Source organism: Vulpes lagopus, chromosome 8, assembly GCF_018345385.1.
Source record: "Vulpes lagopus strain Blue_001 chromosome 8, ASM1834538v1, whole genome shotgun sequence".
Taxonomy (NCBI): Eukaryota; Metazoa; Chordata; class Mammalia; order Carnivora; family Canidae; genus Vulpes; species Vulpes lagopus.
The window spans coordinates 133,638,606-133,660,968 of NC_054831.1; the positions used below are offsets into that span (position 1 = coordinate 133,638,606).

The 22,363-nt window shown below is 64.2% G+C and overlaps 1 protein-coding gene across 17 annotated transcripts; it reads right to left on the reverse strand.

The window, feature by feature from the left end:
- Positions 1 to 49: 49 nt before the first annotated feature.
- C8H1orf167 (chromosome 8 C1orf167 homolog) lies at positions 50 to 20,428 on the reverse strand. 17 transcript variants are annotated; one of them, XM_041765354.1, is made up of 21 exons: positions 20,017 to 20,427; positions 17,129 to 17,285; positions 15,050 to 16,269; positions 14,836 to 14,879; positions 14,228 to 14,435; positions 13,466 to 13,602; positions 12,355 to 12,497; positions 11,756 to 11,942; positions 9,646 to 9,821; positions 8,996 to 9,182; positions 7,578 to 7,703; positions 7,164 to 7,320; positions 6,907 to 7,061; positions 6,307 to 6,542; positions 5,301 to 5,445; positions 4,458 to 4,845; positions 3,724 to 3,943; positions 1,741 to 1,864; positions 1,263 to 1,398; positions 885 to 995; positions 50 to 387 (listed from the first exon to the last, which is right to left on the reverse strand). In XM_041765354.1, exons 2-21 carry the CDS (start codon positions 17,151 to 17,153, stop codon positions 190 to 192), a joined length of 4,323 nt encoding a protein of 1,440 aa, XP_041621288.1. In that variant the 5' UTR covers positions 17,154 to 17,285; positions 20,017 to 20,427; the 3' UTR covers positions 50 to 189. The 17 variants fall into 17 exon arrangements, 16 of the variants coding, with proteins under 16 accessions (XP_041621288.1, XP_041621287.1, XP_041621291.1 ...); XM_041765357.1 differs by having other exon boundaries at positions 245 to 387; positions 885 to 1,152; positions 20,017 to 20,428; XM_041765356.1 differs by having other exon boundaries at positions 245 to 387; positions 1,741 to 2,021; positions 20,017 to 20,428.
- Between the last annotated feature and the right edge of the window lie 1,935 nt (positions 20,429 to 22,363).

Below are 22,363 nucleotides of genomic sequence, written 5' to 3' on the forward strand. Positions count from 1 at the left end.
CTGACCTGGGGGGGGCAGTATTTAGAAGAGATGGAGCAAGGGAAGCAGCTAGGAGTAAGGAGGGTGTTTTATTGTCCTTCAGAGCTCAGAGAGCAGTCCCCTGTCACCAGGCTGTGGGATGAGTGCCGGTGGCCTGAGCCTGCACTCCCCAGACGGGTGGGGCATGGTTTCTCCTTTGGGAGGCTGGGCTCAGTGTTGTTTTTCTTTCCATGGGAACAAGTCACAGCTGCAGCTGGGTCCCCTGCTCCGCCCCAAGTCCACCACACACATGGGCTCGGGCAGCTTGCAGCCGCTCCCAGGACTCCTGAGGCCTGCGGTTATCAGGCTGCTGGTGGTCCCTCTCTTCTGGCCCCTGGCTGCCAGGTGCTGGCACCACTTCTCAAAGGCCTGGAATCAGGGAGGAGGAAGGAAAGGCTATTTGGCTCCCTCCTGGGCCCGCTGTATTTGCCAGGCCAACACCTGTGCCCAGCGGGAAGAGGAGACCCCTCCGTCCACCCCAGCCAGCCAGCCAGCTCTGCCCCAGGCCAGATGCACAGGCTCAGAACAGATCCGGACCTGGGAAGCTATGCCCAGAGTGGGGCAGATAAGGGAGGGGGCACTCAGGGACTTGTACCCATGGGCTAGTGTGAGTGGTAGCCGTGCTGTAGCCAAGCCTCGTTCCCACCCCAAGTGGCCAGGTAGGACTGGGCTGAGCACGTGATCACCAGCTAAGTCAGGATCCAAGCGGTGTTTTCTGTAGTGGGCCTGCCCCCTTCCCCTGAAAATGGAGGGGCCCTGGGGGTGGTGACAGGGAGGGCCCCCAGCTCAGAAATGACCAGGCCTGGTGCTGGTTTGGGAAGAGCTGCTGCAGGGGTGGGGGTAGGAGAGGGGGACACCCTCCGTACCTGGGAAAGGACCCAGCCACCTTCTTGTTGCTGTAATCGCTGAGCCACCCGCAGCTGCAGGACCCGCCGCCGCCACACACGCCAGGCCCACTTCAGGTGCCACTGCCTCAGCTGTGGGGGCAGGTGGTGAGCGGGCCCACTGCTGCCCCCCGCCCCTCTGCAGCCTCAGGACGAAGGGGCTGTGACCGGGCCCGGGCGGGGGGGGGGGGTCCCCTGAGGTGTGTTCATGCAGATGCCTGCGCCCGACCCCAAGTTGTTCAGACTTGGTCTGTACAGAGACCGAGATGCTTTGAGAGACCTCATTCCTTGGGGTTAGGGCTGAGGATGAGAGGAGCTGCGGCATCAGCCGGAGGCCGGGGAGGGGCTGCCCCCACTCACCAGCGTCCGTGCCAGCTGCTCCCCGCCCTGAGCATCTACCCAGCGCTGCCATGTCGCTGCCAGGCGCCTGGCCCGCTCCGAGCCCTGGAGCCGGCGAAGCAACGCCTCGTGGCGCCAGCGCTGCCCGTACTTCCTCCTGGTGGGGGGAGGCCCTGGCGTGCACCCCGATAGCCGAGAGCATCGGGACCCCACGCCCCGGAGGAGGGCCGGAGCCAGGGATCCCCGCATCCTCCGGGAAGGAGCGCTGGCCGGAGACGGCCCCGCCCCCGGCCTGACTCGGGCCCCGCCCCGGCTCGGGCCCCGCCCCCGGCCCGGTTAGGGCCCCGCCCCTGCCTCGGCCTGGCCCCTGCCCGGTTCAGGCCCCGCTCTGGCTGAGGCCCCGCCCCTGGCCTGGCTCAGGCCCCGCCTCCACTTGGCCCCGCCCCCGCCCCCACGTGGCCCCGCCCCCGCCGGCCCGCGCACGCGCAGCCGCGCTTACCCCAGCCGCCTCTCCGCGGCGTCGCCCAGGCGGCGGGGGGCGCGGACCTGGGAGCCCGGGGCCGCTCGGGGTCCTGCGGGCCGCCCTCCGCGGAGGGCCCGGCGGGCCGGGGGCTGGTCGCCGCCTGGAGAGAGGGCGACAGAGGCCAGTGCAGAGGACGGCGGGCCGGGGCCGGGGCCGGGGCCGGGGCCGGTCTCCTTGCTGTGCGCGCGGGTCGCCGGTCTCCGCTCCCGTCCGCCGATGCTCCGGGCGGGGCCGCGCCGCGGGCCGAGGCGGGGGGTCTGGGGAGCAGCCGGCGGGGCGCCTGAGCCCGGGCCCGCCTCCCCGCCTCCCCGCCTCCCCGCCTCGGCCCTGCCAAGGGAAGTGGGAACCGGGCCCACGGCCGCGGCCCCTGCTGCCCCTGCTGCCCCCGGTGCCCCACGAGGCCGGGCCGGCCTGCGCGCGCGCGCACCTGCCGCGGTTACCCCGCCCGCGGGTCAGCGGGTCTCGGCCCCCAGCAGCGCCGGGAGCCCTCCTGCCTCGCTGACCGCGCGGCGCTGACGTTCTTCACCAGAAACGAGGTTGCCCCGACACAGACCCGGAAGTAGGATCCCGAGGGCCGCAGAAGCTGCTGTTGCCAAGGCCCCCGCGTGCCAGTACGTGGTTCTGCGAACGGCCCAGCTCGTCCCTTTCGATCCCATTAAAAACAACAATGTAGGGCGCCAGGGTGGCTGCGCCGGTTCAGCGTCCGACTCTCCATTTCGGCTCAGGTCGCGGTGTCAGGGTTGTGGGATCGAGCCCCGCGCTGGGCTCCGTGCTCAGGAGGCGGCTTGGGATTCCTGCCTCGCTCGCTGCGCCTCCCAGCCCGGGCACACGCGTGTGCATGCGTGCGCTCCCACTCTCAGTAAATGAGATCGAAAAAGCCAAAACAGGGAATCCCTGGGTGGCGCAGCGGTTTGGCGCCTGCCTTTGGCCCAGGGCGCGATCCTGGAGACCCGGGATCGAATCCCAAGTCGGGCTCCCTGCATGGAGCCTGCTTCTCCCTCTGCCTGTGTCTCTGCCTCTCTCTCTCTGTGACTATCATAAATTTAAAAAAAAAAAAAAAAACCCAAAACACAACGTCCTCTTCTTTCTTAGAACCGTCCTAGAATCTACTATGCGCCTCCTCACATTCTGAAACAGGATTCTGAACGATTCCAGCTCATCCTCAGCAACGCCGCGTGGCCTGCCAGTAACTCCGGGGCTGCCTGTCCTCCAAGGACGCGTCACTACACTGCTCTGCGGTGTCCCTCCTTGTGCCTGGCTTTCATTGTGGCCTCAGCCCTGTTTGCCACCAAGCTCTTGTCACCATTTGCGGGTGTCAAAACTAACTGCTGCTTTTTTTTTTTTCTTCTTTTAAAAAGATTTTGTTTTACTTTCAAGTACTCTCCACACCCAGTGTGGGGCTCGAGCTCACAAGCCCGAGAGCGAGAGTTAACATGCTCCACCGACTGGGTCAGCCAGGCAGGCGCCCCAGAACTAACTGCTCCTGGTCCAGAGAGTGGCGGCGGCGGGTGGTTGTCTTTGGGGAGAGGGGGTTACGAAAGGAACCTTTCGTTATATTTCCCAATGTTCCTGTGGTGAGCATATTTAATTTTTCCAATAAGGAATAAAAAGGACTTGGCAAGCAGCTGCTCCTGCCCCCTGGGCCTGCCCCTAGGCTGCACCAGGACTCCTATATGAGTTCAGGTTGTCTGTCACCCTAATAGCCTGTGACCCCAGCACTCGTCTCCACGGCAGACCTGTGCTGCGCTGGCACTCAGTAGTGCTCAGTACGTGTTTGCTGATGGGCCCAGGGATGACGGTCCTCCAGAGCCAGCAGGCTGTCCTAGGCTGCCCTTGAGGCCACTGGGCCCCACGGATAAGCGTCCAGCCACTTGCCACCATCAGCCTAGGCAAGCTGATTCTGAGGCCACCTGCCCTCGGGTCATTTGGGGAACTAGCACCCAACCTAGGCTGCCTCACCTGCTTCCGTGGGGCTGGAGTGTCCGGCAGCGCTGGGAGGCACCCCTTGTTGGCTACCCCTGGGTCCCCCGCAAGGGCCTCCTGGGTCTCTGCCTGCGGCTCCAAGTGCAGGGCCCTGTGGGTCCACAGGAGGCGTCTGGACCCAGCCTGGGGGAACTGGGTGACGGCGGCTCGCTGGACACGGCCCTTGGCTGCCACCTGGGCCCAGGCCCCCAGGGCCCTGGGAGGGAGGGAGGGAGGAGCCCTTGTCTGTGCTGGGCTCTCGGGAGCCCTGCCCGGCCGCCCCTGCGCTCCTGCCCTCATCCCTCCTCTGGGGAATCTGGTGAGAACAGGCCCGGGAGCAGCAGCACGTCACGCTGGGGGGACAAGCATCCTGTTGAGGGGACAGACAGTGTGCGGTCCTGCTGCCATACTTGGCCTCGCCCTCCCTTGTCAGGACAGTTTACGGCGCATCTGCCGTGCGTCTGACCCCCGAGCTGAGTGCTCGCAGGCCTCATCTCTGTAAGGCAGGCCTCTCATCGTCCTCTGGCCTCTAGAGACTTGCTCAGAGAGGAGTCGCACTGCTGGAAAGTGCAGGTCTGGAACGTGGCCCGGGGACCAGCGGCAGGGCCTGGGATCGCGCCCCTCTGACCCCAGCCTCCCGAGCCCCGGCACCAGCCAGCGAGAGCTCAAGGCCGCAGAAGCAGCCTCAGCTGGGGGCACAGTGGGGCTGCCCTCGGGTCACGGGCACCCACCTGGCGCTCAGCTTCCGGGCGGCCTGGGCTCGGCTGCCCCGGTGCAGGCAGGACCCCTGCGCCCTCGGTGCCCGGGACAGGTCGGCTCTCTTCCACCAGCTGGCGGACCCTGCAGCACTGGCCCAGAGCCGCGCGCCACGCCGCAAAGGCCTGCTGGGCCCGGGCCCTCCGGAGCTGTCTGTCTGCCCGGCGCTCCTGCACGCGCTTCCTCCAGCGGCCCACGGAGGCCCAGGCCACACGCCGCTCCCGTGCCCAGGCTTCGGCTGCTCGGGCACCCTGCCACACAGCCCACGCCTCCCCGCGGGCCTCTCCCGGGCCACCCCGAAAGGCTCCCGTGGTTGGGAGCGCCCCTGCGTCTCTCACAACTGCACACCAGGCCAGGGAGTGGCTGCAAAACAGGGACAGAGGAGGGGTCCAGCTGGCCTCAGATGCAAAAGTCACATTTCAAAATCGCACCCGCAAATCCCCTGCCGAGTACCATAGGTTCTACGTGGCTTGGCACACACGCCCCCCTGAAGAATGTATGACCCGCATGGAGAACGCCCGAGCCGGTGTGTATCGGGTCCAGGTGCTGGCTCTGCGGGCCTCGGCAGGGGCGGCCGGCCTGGTCTCCCCTCGCAAGCCCAGTCTGGGGCAGGAGGTCGGCCCAGGAGTCGGAGGCGCAGGGCTCCCCGGGGCACCAGGTGGGGTTGAAGGATTGCCACCCCCACCACTCCAACGAAGCAGGTCGTGGAAGGTCGGCGGTCATGGCCCTAAGGCTCCGTCCTGAGGTCCCCTGGGCTCTCTCTCTGCTTTTTCCAGAGTGGGGATGACCCTTACCCTCCTACCCCCAGGCCCACCCACCTGTGCAGTAGAAGCTGCTCTGGCGGAGCCCCTGGGCGTCTCCGACGAGCTGCTGCCCGCCGCCAGCGCTGGAACACCGACCTCCTCAAGCCCTGGCGGTGGACCTGCACCCACCTCTGGTACTTTCCATGCAGGAACTGCTGCCCTGTGGCCAGAGAGATGCTGAGATGCCCCCCAGGCGTTCATCCCAGCCTCACCGCTCGGCCCGGGGTAACTGGGGGCCCCTCCTCGGCCACAAGTAGGGGACAGAGGAGGCCCCCCAACCATCTGGGTTTAATCGCTTCGGTTATAAGTGTCCTGTGATGACCGGGCTAACCCAGCTCATTGTTTTTAATTTCTTGGAAATGTTTACGAATCAGGAGAATTTGTGCAAAAATCTAGATTTCCAGCTTTTTTTTGAAAACTAGCTCTGACAACACTGGGTCAGCTTCACTGGGCAGTGATTGGGCTGGAGAAGCAGCTGTCCCCAGAGGACGAGGATAGGAACTTTCCAGAACAACGAGGTCCTCGCCTGCCAGCTCACTGATCCGATGTGTTGGTGTGGTGGGAAGCCTCTAACACGGCCCCCAGCGATTCCCCACCTCCCACGCGGGGCTTTGAGGGCACTATAACCCAGAGCTCGGGCTCGGGCCCAGGGCTCCTGAAGGCCAGGTGAGGGTGAGGAGGATGAGGATGAAGACGATGCTGGTGACAGGCACACGCTCTAGGAGCTGGGCTGTGAGCCAAGATGGTGGCATGGATGGTGGCATGGATGGTGGCATGGACGCCCTACAATCACCCTATGAGGCACGTGCAGCACGATCCCATTTTACAGACGAGTAAGCTGAGCCTCAGGGAGGTTCTGTAGGCTGCGTAAGGTCCTCACGGCTGGACAGCACTGGCGGTGTCCCGCCCCGGTTCTGCTCCGTCCCGCCCCGTCCTGGCGCGCCCTGCCCCTGCAGAGGTCCCACCCCCGTGCTCTGCGCCAGAGGATGCAGGTCACGCCCCCCCCCCCCCACCGGCTCACCCTGCCAGCGCCCGGGCCCAGGCTCACTCTGCCAGCAGGTGCGCCAGCGCTGCAGGGCGCCTCGAGCCAGCGCGCGACCCCGAGCCTGGACCCGCTGCTCCACCTCCAGCCGCTGCACCAGCCGCCGCCGCCACCAGCGCAGCGCAGCCCGGCCGCACCGGCCCCGGGCCCAGCCGACGGCCACCTGTCTCTGGGCCCCTTGGGCTGAGGCCCAGCGGCTCCAGCCGACCAGGACGCTAGGAAGGGGAGCGCCCACCTGAGGAGGCTTGGCCACCCCGGGCCCGCCCGGCCACCACCCCCCACCCCCCGGGAGCTCTAGCCCGCAAGGGGCAAAGCTGGGGGTAAGCGTGGCACGGGGGGTGAGTCAGCGGGCCCCCGGGAGGAGCTCTCACCCCGGAGCCCCTTGCCCCCACAAGGCAGGCCGGGGGGCAAGAGGTGTCAGAGACCTGAGTCTGGGTACCAACGGCCTGGGGGGTGACGTGGGGGCCCTGCGGGGTGCAGACCCGAACAGAGGCTGCTGTGAAGGTCAGGGTGGGCGGGAAGGGGGCTGGGAGGCAGGGTGACCGCGGCGCGGCTGGCCCACGCGGGGAGGGTCCCTACCGCCTCTGGAGAGCGCAACGGCACCACCTGGCCGCACCCCGGGACTGCCAGGCCCGCACCTGCCAGAGCCGAAGGCACCGCCCCTTCCGCCGCTGCCCAGATGCCCACCGAAAGCTCAGCCCGAGCGTCTCCAAGGGGGCGGGCACCCTGAAGGCCTGGGAAGGGGGATGGAGTCCTGCACCCCCGGCCCTGCGCTGCCCCACCACGGCCCCCCGCCTGCCCCTTCCGCCCCCGCCCGTCCCCCACCTTCCCCTCACCTGCTGCGGCGAGCTTCGAAGTGGGCGGCCGCCCAGCCAGGGCTCCCCTCCCGGGAGGCTGCCCAAGAGCTCCGGGGCCGAGGCGCTCAGACCCTGCGCCGTCAGGTGCCCCCCACTCAGCATGTGTTGAAGCTGCCGTAAGGCCCGGTCCGAGATGCTGGGGAAGGAGCAGGGGCGTCCTGCAGCCCAGCCTCACCCCCAGCGGACGGGCTGCCATGTGGGGGCCCCCAGCCGGACCTCTGCCAGCTCACCACTCTGGAAGGGCCACCTCGCCCACACCGTGTTGGCCGCACACGGGACGGCTGGTGGCCGAGATGCACCCGTGCCCCTTGGGGTCCCCCCCACTTGAGCTCAACCTGGGCCTCCTCACTTTTCCAGAGTTCCCACAGGGACTCCCACCAGTGCCTGCCTCACCTGGCGGATTGGAGCCAGGCTCCCGAGGGGAGGTGGAGCTGGGCCCCAGGCCCGAGGACCCCAGACTCAGGGGGAAGCCACGTCGGTGCTCTGCCTCTGCTCGGGTGTAAAGATGGGGAAACAGGCCTGCGGGAGGTCAGTTCCCCAAACGGCAAACAGTGGAAGACGTGGGACCCAAGTACGTCGTTGAGGTCGCAGGGCAGCCCCAGCTGTGTCCTGGGTGGACGGGGACGGTTCCCCGAGGCCGGGGCGGGAGCACACACTGAGGAGGGAGAGCTACATTCCCAGGGATCACGTGAGCTCACCGACCCTCCCGGGGGTTCTGGGGCTTTCATCAAAACAGACGAGGGTCCAACTGGACCAAGGGGGTGTGGCATGATGGATGCTAGGTATGTGGCTTCCTTTTTAAATTTCTTTAAAAAGGTTTTATTTTGGGCAGCCCGGGTGGCTCAGTGGTTTAGCGCCGCCTTCGGCTCAGGGCGTGACCCTGGGGTTCCGGGATCGAGTCCCACATCGAGCTCCGTGCATGGAGCCTGCTTCTCCCTCTGCCTGTGTCTCTGCCTCTCTCTCTCTGTCTGTCTCTCTTACGCATAAGTAAATAAAATATTTTAAAAATTAAAGATTTTATTTTATTATTTTATTTTATTTTATTATTTTATTGTTTTGAGAGTGAGAGACAGAGCACAAGGGTGGGAGGGGCAGGGGGAGAGGAAGAAGCAGGCTCCTCCCTGAGCAGGGAGCCCGACGCGGGGCCCCAGGGCTGTGGGCAGGTGACCTGAGCTGAGGGCAGACGCTTAAACCACTGAGCCCCCAGATGCCCTGGTGGGTGACTTTCCCCGAGGGAATTACTGGCCTTTACCTGCTGGCGAACGTTCCACTTGTGTCCCATCAGCGCAGCGGCCCCCTGCCCCCCTGACCCCCCGCCCCCCTAACCCACAGCCACCTGGACTCTGAATCCCAGCACAACTGTCTGTGGAAAAGCACCGGGACCTTCTTGCCCCGATTCACAGTGTGATTTGGAGCGAGCTGCTCCACCCTGAGCCTCAGTGGGCCTGGCTGCGCAGTGAGGCCGCCGGGGCGTCTACACTAGCCTGCAGGGTCTATGCTGAGCTGCTAACTTGCAGACACTTGCTGAGCGCTGGGCGGCGGCGGCGGGAGGCACACAGGCTTCCCGCGCGGCCAGTTTCCCGCACCCGGTAGAGGCCCGTGCGTGTGGCCCCGGCGGCCCTCTGCTCCATCGCGTCCCAGGCCCCGGGCCACCTCCCCCCGCCCCGCACCTGCCGGGCACCGCAGCCCACGCAGAAGCCACCGGGGAGGGCGGGATGGGGCCCGTTCCCGGAGGGACGCTCTTCCCAGCGCTGAGCTCTGCCCACGGCCCGCCCCGTACGCACCCAGGTCCCAGGCTCGTGGACACCTACTCAGGCCTCCGGCGCTGGGACAGCCGCGTCCTCCAGAGCAGCAGCGCCCGCTTGAGGGCCAGTCTCCGGCAGGCTTCCTGCAGGGAGCCCCGGCCCTGCTCCTGGGCCGGCGCCTGGACCCGAGCCACCACTCCCAGGCCACGGGCTGGGGCCACCCCAGGGGCTGGGCCGCAGAGAGTCGCGCTCCCTGAGAAGCAGTCAGAGGGTGAACCAGCCAGGTCCCCAGTGACCCCACCTCACCCCCTTTAGGATCCCGCTCCCAGGCACTGCCCGCCCCCCACTGCCTCCGAACCCTCCCCTCCAATACACCTCAAAGATCCCACCTTCCCCTGTCAGATCTGGGGGACAAGGGATGCACATTATCCCTCCACCCCAACTAAGAGCTTCCGAGAGCAGAGGCCACCCCCCTCCTGCCGGGAGAAGAAAGTCTCTGGCCTAGAGAAGCCCATGACTGGGAGTGAGGAGGCGGCCCTGCAAGCCTGCCACCCAGGGCACCTCCTGGACCCTCCGGGCCGACACACCGCACCCCCGAGTGCTCCGGGTTCCATCTCATCACAAGAATTCGAACCATCCCAGAGGGAGCTTTGGTGACACTGCTGGCAGGGGTGGGAGGGGAAGGGAGCTCCTCGGAGTGCCACTGGCTCCCTCACCTGCCTTCTGCCGGCAGAGGGACAGCTGGGTCACCTTGGCTCCATCGGAGGCCCGGAGCCGCCTCATCCGTAGCCACTGCTGCAGACACAGCCTGAGGGTGTGTGCCCGGCGGTGGGCCAGCCGCTCCCGGAACCCGGCCCCTCGTTGTGCGAACCGCTGCCAGGCCCCAAAGCACCTGGGGAGCCGGGGAGGTGCTGGTACTAGTGATGACGGCAGTGACAGCCACCTGCCCCGTGCCGCCGCAGAGGCCTTGGACAAGCCACTTGGCCCTCTGAACCTGTTTGTCATACGTAAATGGGGCAGCTGTCGGGACAGCGTGGGTGCCCCCGGGCCTGGACGCCCGCGTCCACCCTGGCCCCACACTGATGTTTCTCAAATCCCAGGTGTGGGCGCTCACAGCCCTGCTGAGAACCCCCAGCGGCCGCCTCCTTGCTGGGGACAGAACGTCGCCTCCTCTGCACCTGGACTGCCGGGCGGCGTCCTCCGGGCTCCCCGAGCTCCCGCGTCACAGGCGTCGCGGGCCCAAGCAGTCACCCTCGGGTCTCGGCGGAGCCCTCAGCGGCTCGGCGTCCTCCGCCCCGAGTTCTCCCCGGAAACCACCGGGGCCGTCAGCGGGACGCAGGCCCCGGGGGGATCCTACGGGACCAGCAACCCGGTTTCCTCCCGACAGGCGGCAAAGACCAGAACCGGAGGGGACCCCGCAGCTCAGACAGACCGTGGCGACTTGTCCGCCGCCGTTAGCGGGGGACCCCGTCTGGACCCCGGTTCACACGAACTACAGCGGGATGTGCGCGCCGGGAGCAGCTGCACACCCGGGCCGGCCACAGATTTCTCGGTGTTCGGGAACGAACGTTCACTCTGAGGCGTGACCATGGCTCCGTGTGCCTTGTGGGGAGTCCCTACCTCCACAGACGCTCTAGAAGTATCTACAGGCGCAGCGGTACGAAGGGGGCCCTGCTTCAGACAACGTAGGCAGAAGCAGGTGGGGTACGTGAAACAAGCTTTTCAGGAGGTGATTGTCTTTACTTTTTTTTTTTTTTTTTTTATGATAGTCACAGAGAGAGAGAGAGAGAGGCAGAGACACAGGCAGAGGGAGAAGCAGGCTCCATGCAGGGAGCCCGACGTGGGACTCGATCCCGGGTCTCCAGGGTCACGCCCTGGGCCAAAGGCAGGTGCTCAACCCCTGAGCCACCTGGGCTGCCCTCTTTTTAAGATTTTTTAAATTCATTTTAGGAGAGAGAGAGAGAGAGAAAGAGAGAAAGAGAGAGAGCATGAGAGGGAGGGGCTGAGGGCAAAGGAGAGACTCTCAAGCAGACAGAGCAAGGAGCCTGAGTCAGGGCTCCATCCCGCGGGCCCTGGGGTCACTCCCCGAGGATGCTGAGGTCACTCCCCGAGGACCCTGAGGTCACTCCCCACGGACCTTGGGGTCACTCCCCACAGGCCCTGGGGTCACTACCTGAGTTGGAACCAAGAGTCAGATGCTTAACCGACTGTGCCACCCAGGTGTTCCCAGGAGGTGACTTTACTGCAGCTCGGTAATGGGGACACGGGGGTCAGCATCTATTCTCTCTACTTTTGTGTAAGATATAAATGTCTCATCATAAAACAACACAGGAAGAGGCGTCTTACAGATCTGAGCTCTCTCCCTTCCCAACACGTGACTCGGGCGGTACTGGCCCGCACCCTGTGTGACCGCCACGCTTCCAGGAGGGGGGCGGGGGCACCCAGCTTTGCTTGGGGCCAAACCCCAGGCTCTGGGTGGCGTCTTGGGCTCTCAGCAAACAGCAGGTGTTTTCATTTCTTATTTTTATCATCGTTTCTTTCTAAAAAATGTATTTTTTATTTAAATTCAATTTGCCAGCCTATGTATGACACCAGGGCTCAGCCCGTCACGTGCCCTCCTCGTGCCTGTCACCCAGTCACCCCACCCCCCGCCCTCCTCCCCTTCTGTAACCCTGTTTCTCAGACTCAGGAGCCTCTCGTGGTTGGTCTTTATCATCCTTTCTTGACACCAGGAGTCCAGAGCTGCCTCAAAGGGTTGCTCCAGCTGCACCTCGCCCCCTGCCTCAAGGAAGGGTCCCCAGTCTCACATTCTCCACGTCTCCCTACCTGCCGAGCCAGGCTCTCCGCGGCTGAGTGTCCGGCGAGGCCGCCCTGGGTGCGTCTACAGCATGAGAGCGCCAGGCTTCGGGGGGTCTCCCCATCCCCTGTGTCCTCAGTGGGACCCGGGGGTTCTCTCTCTGGGCCTCCCTGTCCTGCCTGGCCCATTTCTTCTGGTGGCACCACAAGAGGAAGACTGTAGAGCGAGGAGAGAGAGCGAGAAGAGAGAGTAGGGAGGCCCCGGACAGGAGGAGGCTATGTCATTCCCTGTCTCCGGGCCTCAGTTTCCCCGTGAGTGAGTGATGTCTGAGAGACCTTCCGGTTCACTCAAGCTTCCGCTGGGGCTGTACTACCCTCAGCGGCACACTGAGGCAGGACATGCGCCCATCCCGTGTGCCCTCGAGCTGGTCACTTCTCTGTGCCTCCCCTCCCCGTCCGTGAACGGGCACAAAGCCCTGCCCAGGTCCCACGAGGCTCAAATGAGATTGTGTCTGGGAAGCGGACCGAGTAGATGCTCAGGGAACACCGCTCGGGAGCCCGTGCCCTGCCCGGTGTGGGTGCTCGGGTCCCCACCCCGCACCCCCCGCTTCCCGGGGCCCACGGCTCACCGGCCAGCTGTCCTAAGGCCTGCAGCATCTGCGCTCCCCCATCGCCTCCATCTGGTCCCGGCCAGGCTGCCGCCTCCTCCCTCTGACTCTCTGGACCGCGAGGGAAGTTGCCCGGAGAGAAACCGATGCCGCCGCGGGCCGGGCTGAGGGACAGCGCACAGTCCCAACCTGGCCACCCGGCGCCGGACAGGTGCAGAGGTGCCCTGAGCCGCCGCTCCCCACCCCGTTCTCCCCCAGACGCTCCGTCTCCTCCCCGATTATCTGAGTGACGGAGGGAGGGCCGCGGGCCTGCTCTTGCCTCATTCTCTTCCAACGCCGTTTGGACTCTTACAGCAAACACGTACAAACCATTGGTATTTGAATGATCGTCTTAGATACGTGGGTCTCGATTTACAAATAAGAACAAACACCACACTTTGCCGCAGTGGAAGACCGAGCAAATGGAGGGGGGAAGAGTCACCCTGAATTTCACCGCCCCAGAGATGTGCACTATCTGCTTATTTCAGCATGGGTTGTTGTTTTTTTTTGGATGAACTACTTATTTATTTTCCTTTTGAACACTGGTAAAAATACACAAAACATAAAACTTACTGTCTGAACCACCTCTAAGTGAGCGGGTCAGTAGTGCTAAGTAATGGTGCCACATTGCACCATTTTTCCTTCTGTACCATTTCATGTGCATAAAAAATATCTTATACACCATTTTTTTAGTTCCTCTCCCCCCATTTGACATGGCATATAACCAATTTCTTCTCGTCACTAAAAATTCCATGCAAATACCCATGAAACTCTTCTAGGAAGGGGGATACCTGGGGAGGGGGTGAACCTTCCAGCTATTTGGAGTGTTTTTTTCAAGTCAAGCACACATTACTGTTATAATTAGAAGTAGCACCCAAAAGTTACTGAAATAAAAAAATTAAAAAAAAAAGAATGGGGAGGAATGTTAAAATCTTGATGAACATCGTATGGAACGGTTGCCAAATGCTCATCACGCTGTTAAATCATAATTTTCTCACTCGCCCCGTGGGCAGAAAGCGGGGGGCGGGGGGGCGGCCCACCAGCACTGCCCAGGCCACACTGACCAACGGACTGCTGGGGGGACCCGGACTACCTGCTGCTCCTGGCGGGGTCCACCTCGGGCCCCCTTCCTGAGGGGTCTTGGCCTCCTCCTGGCCCAGGGCGTGGGGGTCCCGGCCCAGCCTGGACGGGGGGCTGCCCCTGCTTCTGCTGCAGAGTCCGGTTTCTCCACTGGGGAGGAGGGGGAAAGAAGGCTGTCAGCTGAAGCTCCAAGCGTGCCCCCAAGAGGGGACAGGACAGGGACGTCCTACTCCGAAGCCTTGGGTCTTACCCAGACGCTTTCGGAATAAATGAATGAAAGGCGAGACGGAGCCCGCGGTGCGGTGCCTTCCTCAGGAGGCAAAACCCGGGGCTGCACCCCCCCCGGAGCCCCCCTTTCCTCAGGACAGAAGAACACAGATGTGTCCTGCCAGTCCCGGGGGGGCTGACCGCTCGTAGGAGGTCGCGAGCACTCACGCTAGAGCGCTTGCTGTGTGCTGAGCACGGCTCCAGGTCCTTTATGCTTATTAATGGGACCTCACAGCAACCCAGAGGTATGTACTCTTAGTATTATCCCATTTTGGAGCCAAGGAAACCGAGGCGCAGAGAGGTTAAGTAACCTGCCCAAAGCCACACGTGAGAAGTTGTGGAAAAAAGAAAGTAGTGGAGGCAGGATTTGAACTCAGGCAGAGCTGGTTCAGGTGTGCGGGTGGCCCTGGACCACTCGGGAGGTAGACGACAGGTGCCCCGGGAACCTCCTCCCCAGACCTACCAGCCTTTCCTCGCCTCCCCACGCCCCAACCTGGAGGCCGCTGACCTTTCGGAAGCTCTGGGCCAGCAGGGCCCGAGTGTGTCGCCCCCACGCCGCCTCCAGCTGGGCCTGCCGGAGCTGCAGGGCCCCCCGAAGCGCCCACAGGCCTCTGTGCAACAGCTGCCGCCGGCCCCCCGCCACCACGGCAGCCGCTGCCCGCCGCCTCTGCACCCAGCGCCACCAGGCTCTGAAACATGGGGACAGCCACGGCCGGCTGGGGCCAGACCGGGGCTGATCAGGGCTGGCCTGGCCCGCGGCCCCAGGAAGCAACTGGGGCCTGGGCACCCCCCGCGGCACCGTCCACGCCGGTGGGTGGGTGAGGCCTCCTGCTGCAGCAGGCCCGGGAAGCCCCACGGGGAAGCTCCTGCCGCCCGCGGTGCCCCGACGGCCGAGAGTGCCGAGCCTCAGAAGCTTCGGATCCCAGCAGCCACAGCAGCCCCCACCCCCCGTCCCTGTCCTTGGGCCCTGGGGCCCCCGCATGCCCCAGCAGGGACAGTGTGACCCCCCCACCCTGAGTCCTGCGTGGGTCTGCCTCCAGGGCCTGACCTCAGGTAGGACCATCACTGGCCCAGGAGTGTGGCCACCCCCTGTGCCCCCACAGCCCACGGCCTCACCCAGCTGTCTCAGACTCCAGGCTCGCGACGTTTCGGGCTTTTTCCTTGGAAAGCAAAAGGGCAGGACAGAGTTCTCAGGCTGAGAGCAAGCAGGACAGGACACCCTCTGCAAAGCGGGCCTGCCCAAGGTCTCCCTTTCTGGGGGGAGGAGCCAGCTGGCAATGAGAATCCCAGGGTCCCCCGGCCCCCACGCCCAGCCTCCTCTGGCCCCTACCTGCAGGCCGCTCCCTGCTGGGGCTGCATCTGGGGGCCAGGAGGCCGTCGTCTCCTCCTCCCTACTGCTCTGCTCCTGCGGGGCCACCTCCCCGCCTCCCCACCCAGGTGGGACGCCCCGGGCAGCACTGGACCAGGCCCACGAGCAGCGTCTGGCCTCCCTGCTGCCCGCCCCTGGAGGGAGCTGGGGGTCTCGCCTCTGCCAGCTGCCACGTGGAGGCCCCGGGGAGCTCTCTCCTTGCCTCTGGACGCTGTCCTTAGGGGCAAGGCAATCCCCAGCCAGGGTCCCCAGCGTGGCCTCCAGTGACGATGCAGGCCGCCTGCTTGCCTGAGAGCCTGCAGGGCCAGCCTGGCTCCCTCGAGTCTCTGGGCAATCTGCACTTCCCCCGAGGCGGCCCGGGTGCTCCTTCCTCCCACCCCAGGGAGCAAGACCAGGTCGGCTGGGCTGGCGGGGGGCGGCGAGAGCCTGGCCCAAGCTGCTCCAGGGGGCCCGCTGAGCAGGGCCCGGGGCTTCCTGGGACGGTCGGCACCGGAGACGAGCTACCGCTCGCTCCATGTGTCGCACGGAGGCCAGCAGCTGGTGCACGGCGGTGTGGGACGGAGCCTGAGCCCGGCCGTGGACAGGGACGGTCAGGTCCTCCAGGGTGAGCGGCTCCCCCACGAGCCGAGAGGGCCCACTCCACAGGCCACCCCAGGGCCCGGAGTCCGGCTGTGCGCGCCCGTTGAAAGGGGCTGAGCCTGCCGCAGGCGGGACGTCTGGGCAGGGGGCATCTGTGGCCAGCAGCTGGGGTGACCTCAGGGTGGAGGACGGGCAGGCCAGCGAGCCTGGGGGCCGAGGGCTCCCCTGAGCTGCCCCCTGGGGCCTGATGCTCTCCTGAAGCTCTGGCGGGGGGCGGGGGCTGCAGCGCCTTCCCCCAGCCAGGCCGGTGCCCCTCGCGCTCAGGTTGCTCTGCTGGACGGCAGGGTCTCGGGCTCTCCCCTGGGGCCTGGCGGGGGGCGGCAGGTTGCTCTGCTGCTGCGGGCTCGAGTTCATGAGCCAGTCCGCGCCGTCCGTCGGGACGAGGCTGGGCGCAGCCAGGTTGCTCTGCACCCAGCCGGGCTCCCAGCGCAGCACCGCCACCGGGGAGGGCGAGGGGAACCTCTGCGCCCCGCACGTGGGCGCCCCCCGGCCGGGTCCCCTGCCCGGGCCGGCGTCTAGGCTCTTCGGCCATCGCCACTGTTCTGAAGGGAGGAGAGACCGTCAGGTCCGGGGGAGGACGGGTGGCCAGGGCTCGGGCGGCTTGGGGGCCCCAGGTGGGAGCGGGCCAGGGCTCCCCCCGCGGACGGAGTGGCAGTGTGAGTCGGGGCCTGGCTGCGGGGTGCAGGCGCAGGGAGGGCACAGGGAAGCAGGGGGACAGTAACGAGGCCATTAGGGCGTCCTGTCCCGGGTGAGAGACGACAGGGCTGGGATCGGGGGTGGCAGTGACAGGGGAGAGAAGGACTCAGATTCAGATGTGCCCTGAGACTCAGAAGGGGCGGTGGGGGGGGGGGGGCAAGGGGGCCCGATTTCTGGCCAGGGCAGAGGTGACAGGGACAGCACCCGGGGTGAGACCCCCCCGCAACCAACAGCCGCAAGGGAGTGGTCTGGGGCCTCGGGGTGGGGGTCAGGCTCCCCGCCCCCCAAGGCCGTCCCACAGTGGAGACGAGGCTCCCCGGGGCCTGGCAAGTGCTTGGGAGGACCCCGCACCCAGAGCGGGCCGGACTTGCACCTTCGCGGACACCAACCAATGCCCAGAGAGGTCTGGCCACTCGCCCCACGGTCACACAGCTAGAACCTGGAGAACTCGCCCCGAGGATCAGGATCTGCCCTGATTTTGTGTGGGGGCCACTTCCCCTGCGGCTGTGCCAGCTCTTGGCCTGGCACAGACCGCCCGGGGCTCCCTTCTCAGCCGGGGCCCCCGCCAGGCCCAGTGCTGCTGCCCTCCGTGGGGAAGGCCCTGTCCAGTCAGTCCCCGGGACTCGGGAGGCCGGACTGGACTGACGGGCAAGGAGCCCCGGGCCCACGGCCGCCCAGCTGCCCCGCGCCCCCACCCGGACCCACCTGACCTGCCCGGCCCCGGGGGCATCGCGGGCCCGAGCAGCACAGGGTCCTTGCGGCTGCCATCGCGTCTCAGCTCCGCGGGCTCCAGGATGAGGCCAAGGCCACGGCGTCCGTGGTCCACGTGGCGCGTGGTCCGGCCGGTTTGATGGGACGGGTCCTGTAGGGCGAGGACGGCAGGCGCACTCCCACCTGCCTCGCCCCTGCCCCGGGCCCCCCGCACCCTACCCCTGCACCCAGCTGCCCTGAGGCCCGACCCCCACGGGCCTGCTCAGGCCCCACACCACCCCCTTTCCCTTGAATGTGACTCGTGTCCTCCGGCCCTGCTCCTTCCAACGCCGACCACAGCCCCCAGGGGCCCTGCTCTCGGGGCAGCCCTCTCAGGTCGGGGCCTCCCAGACTGCTGGGGCCCACTGCTGCCTGCCGCCGCTTCCCGCCTTCTCCCCGCTCCAGGGGGGAGCACTCCGCCGAAGCTCCAGGCAGGCCCTGACACCAGCCCAGGGCCTGTCCCCTCGTTCCTTGAAGGCTTCAGCCCTGGCCCCTGTTGCAGTCTCCGACACACACCTCCGTCTGGCGCTCGCACCGTCTGCATGGCCACGCCTCTCACTCCTGGCCTGCGGAGTCCTCCATGTCCTCCCCTCCCACCACCCTGCCCTTCGTCCTGCCTCAACCACCTGCTGCCATGGTGCCCCAGGCCCTGCCGTCCTAAATAACTGCACCCACCCCATAATTTCAGTTCCGGGGCCCGCTCCCATCCTCTGTCGCTCAACGCGGTGCTCTTTGTCCCATCAGACGCCCCCCTCGGGTCCTGCCACCCTTTGACTGCCCCTCACCGCTGCTGGCTCACCCTCCTCCCACAGTTTAACCGTCGGGCGGGCGTGTAAGCGCCCCTTGGCACACCCCGGCCCTGGCCCCGCACCCCTGCTCTCTCTGCACACAGGTGATGAGTGGTTTTCACCCTCCTGCTGCACCGACCGACGACCTTGCTCCAAGTGACCGCCTTCGATCCCAAGTGGGCGCACGGGCTGCTGGAGAATCAGACTCTACTCCCTTTCCCCTCCCTCGTAGAGGCCAGGTCACACTTCCTGGCCTGTCCTCAAACCCGGGCCACCCTTTCTCCCCTCCCCGCCCCCCTCCAGCAGACTCACAAAATAGGGCAAAATCAGAAGAGAAAGGCATTCGTTACCGCCTCCTGGCCCCTCCCCCGTCCTGTGGTCCCCTTCCCAGCTGGCCACCCCCCTGCACTCTGGGCGCCATCCCAGGGCCACCACGGTCTCCGAGGGGTCCTTCTGTGAGTCAGGAAAGGCACCTCTGACCCCATGGCCCCACCGCAGACTTAGGTCTGAACCGGGGTGCAGAGCCTGGGGGTGGGACACACACTCTGATGTCCTTGCTCCAGAAACCACCCCTCCCCCCATCAAAACTTCCCTCTTCTTTACTGAATCATTCCCATGAGCACTTAAGCAGGTGGTTGTTTCTTCCAGCTTTAAAAGACGGAAAGCAAGACCCGCCACCCAGAAAACCCAGCACCAGCCTTCCTGAGCCTCTAGGTCCCTGGCCGCCTCTCCCACGGTCCCCACACTCAAATCCCAGTTCCTCTCCCATCCCCACCTCCGCTGACCTCACCGCAATTGGCTCCCCCCGCCCCCACCTGCCCAGAGCTGCCTTCCTCCCTCCCGGTGATCCCCAAGATGCCACCCCCATCCGGGCCACCCCTGGGGCAGCGGCAGCACTGGGACGGTGGTCACTCGCTGGTCCCCTGGGGAACCCCGCCTCCCTGGCTCCAGGATGTCCCCTTCTTGGATGTCGAACCAAACTAAAATGGAGCCCCTTCTGTCAGGGGCAGAACGGAGATGCTCAGCGCAGGTGCATAAAGGACGTTTGGCCTAAACTTAGGGGAATTTACAGGGGAATTTTTTCAGAAATCAGCACAGGGCCCCGGGGAAACCCCAAGCACCAAGCCGGTCCGCTCTCTCTGCACTTCCTCCCTCCCCTCAAGTCCCTTGAATCAGCTCCCTCGATCCAAGTAAGAAATAAGAAAGACCATTAGGTGACCAACCGGCAACAAAAGTCAGATAACTTCCGTATTTATCCCATAAAAACCCCTTACCTGCGAGCAGTGGGAAGGCATCGCCCGCAGCCCTGAGCGGACAGCCTTGCAATGAGCCCGACTCTCTGCTTGGTTTTATTCAGTGTGCAGTTTGGGTTTTGACTGGGTTTTCCTGCCCTCCCCTCCTGCCCACCGGCTTCGTCCCTGCTCTTCCGAGCTCGCCTGAAGGCCCAGTAGCGGGGCCTGTTATGTGAGGGAAGTTCTGTTGGAACACAGCCCCGGCTAGGGATTAAGGCCTTGGTGCTTGCTTGCTTGCTTGCTTTAAGATTATTTATTTGAGAAAGACAGAGACGGAGCATGAGTAGGGGAGAGAGGGAGAAGCAGAGTCCCCGCCGCTGAGCAGGGAGCCGACGTGGTCCCTGAGACCCCAGGACCCTGAGATCACGCCCCGCGCTCCACCCACCGAGCCCCCGGGTGCCCCCCATGGCTTGGCCTGGCTACTCTCTTGGTACCAGGGGCCGGAGAAGTTGGAACAGAAGCCTCCTGGACCTCGAGGCCTAGACATGTGCTCCCTGGCCTTTAGGGATGTTTGCTGACCCCTGTCCTGTGCTATCTGGCCCCCAGTTAGCTTGTGACCTCACCCCGAGTCCCTCCCTTGCGCCGTTCCCTGCGCCCAGGCCTCTCGCTCTCGCTCTCTCCTTCCAGGCAGGCCTGCCTTGGCCCTGGCACCAAGCCCTTCCCCGACCGTCATCCCCGACGCGGCAGCTCCCTGAGGAGGACAACAGAAGCAAGAGAAACGTAGCTTCATCCGAGTCTCCAGCCTGCAGCCCCCGTGGAATACCTGAGCCGGGCAATAGGACGTTCCTGTAGGAAGGCCCGGCTGCCCTCATGGTGATGCTGCATCACAGACGTCCAACAGCCAGACCCCCAAGGTCCTGCAGACGTCGGAGGACCAACATCTCAGCGACAATTCCCGACACACTGACGTCGTCTCTACCCCCGTCCCTCCGCAAACGTAAAAGTCCGTCATCAGCCACTCCTCACAATCCCGGCGCAGCTCTTCCTGCCATGAGTCCTGTCCCCGTGCTTTAATAAAACCGCCTTTTTGCACCAAAAATATCCCAAGAATTCTCTCTTGACTGTTTGCTCCCAAACCATATATCAAATCACGTCATTCTGGTGCCCAGCGTGGGGCCTGAGTCATCTCATCTCCACCCTGAGTCTCGGTGCCACCTTGGTATTTTCTCTTTCTTTACTTTCATTTCAGGGGCTTTCCAAGGAGGTCGGTCTTCCTGGAACACTTTCCTGTGGATTGCTCAGGAGGCAATCCTCCAGCCCAGGCCGTCCTACGCCGAGCAGAGAGCCTGCCTTCCGGCTGGGAGCTACACCCCTGGCCAGAGTGGTAACAAGACCCAGAAACTCGATGCCTTCTCTTTATTCCTATTTTTATTTTTAAGATTATATTTATTTACTCATGATAGACACAGACAGAGAGAGAGAGGCAGAGGGAGAAGCAGGCTCCATGCAGGGAGCCCGACGTGGGACTCGATCCCGGGACCCCAGGGTCATGCCCTGAGCCGAAGGCAGGTGCTCAAACAGAGGCATCCAGGCGTCCCTCTTTATTCCTATTCTTCAAAGATTTATTTATTTATTTGAAAGAGGGAGAGGACACACACAAAGGGAGAAGGAGAAGCAGGCTCCCCACCAAGCAGAGAGCCCGACATGGGGCTCGATCCCAGGACCAAGAGATCGTGACCTGAGCGAAGGCAGATGCCCACCCGACTGAGCCCCCCAGTGCCCCTCCTTTATCCCTACTCTTATACACAGTTGTCTGTCTTGGGCACAGGACAGCCACCTAAGGGACCAGCACGGCAGCCAGTCTTAAGACTCCCATGTGAGGTTTCCTCCTCACCGGGGCTCACGTGATCCCCTCCGCATCCCAGGCCCAGCCACTTCTGGCTGCGAGAACTCCCCCGGGAGCCAGCTGAAAGCAGCACCTGATTGAATTAAAACCCGGCCGGGACCATTTCCTAGGGAAGTTGGCTACAGGGACTGGATGTGTGGGGATGTCGCTTAAACCACATGGATTCCTATCTTTACCGTTTTCTCTCAACATCCTCTAGCACTTCAATTATGTTGGCTAATTTCCTCTTGCAAAACTTTTCTAGCATGTTCCACGGGTTAAAAATGGTGGGTTCTTTGTGGCACAGCATGGCAAGGCGAGGACCCATTTGTAGCCTCGGATGCAATGGGGAAGCAGGGTGGGGGGCGCCAGCATCCGTCCTACAGGGCAGGGATCATAGCAATTTTGTTAGAGGGACACTTTGGGGTCGCTTTGACACCAGGCGGCTCGGATACATCCTATGTGGGATGCCACCAGGGAGTGGCGGGGGGTGGAGGGTTCTTGGTAACAGGCCTTCTAGGCTTCTTTTTCAGTTCCCAAGGACCCTCCCTTGGGAAGCCCTTTTACCCACTGGAAACAAATGGGACTGCAAGATTTAAGAAAGGAGCGGTCTTCCGGAACACTGCGTGGCCTCTCCTTAGGAGACAAGGGAAAACGGTCCGTTAATGGGACCCTGAGCTTCAACACAATCAATCTGCTGGGTCTCTTCTGCAGGACACAGGGTGAGCGGATGGAGGTACCCGGTGGCCAGGCCTTCCTGGCCCTCAGTCAGGGCCCCGAGCTGCGGGCCTCGTAGAATGTGTTTGGTTTTCTAGACTGGCCAGTCTCCTGACACACGGGATGATGTCGTCTACACAGGCTTCCTCCGACCAAACCCAGTTTGCTGGAGGAAACACGGGCGGTCGCTGATGAAGGGGACGCTGCCTCACCGTTGCTCCTGACCGTCCCAGATCCCTCCAGCGGTGTGGGGGGGCCTCTCCCCCCTTCATTTCCTGGGTCAGTGGCTCTGATCATTGGAGCCAATCGTCTTGGGACGGGGCCTTTACTAATATTCCCAAGCAGGTGCCAAAATCCCTTTTGTTTTGGGGAAGTTCCCTGTCTTCTCCAGCCCGACATGGACCTCCTGTTTCCACTTGTTGGTGGAAAGAAAATCTGTCATTTCATCCGTCCAGGCTGAGGGGCTTCAGGCCCGGGAATCCTCTTTCCCTGCCCCCTGGGCTTTCGTCCACCGCCAACCCTCCTGGAGGCGCCTCGGGGGCTCCTCTCCCGCCCTCTCCCGTTCCCC

What these genes read in the sequence shown, in the direction of transcription:
- C8H1orf167 (XM_041765348.1), bottom strand. Translation starts at nt 17,153, where the DNA reads ATGCCCCCGGGGCCGGGCAGGTCAG. An exon ending in TGGCCCAGAGCTTCCGAAAG is followed by an intron (nt 13,603 to 14,227) that starts GTCAGCGGCCTC and finishes CCTCCTCCCCAG; the next exon opens with TGGAGAAACCGGACTCTGCA. An exon ending in GAGCAGCTTCTACTGCACAG is followed by an intron (nt 4,846 to 5,300) that starts GTGGGTGGGCCT and finishes CCTGTTTTGCAG; the next exon opens with CCACTCCCTGGCCTGGTGTG.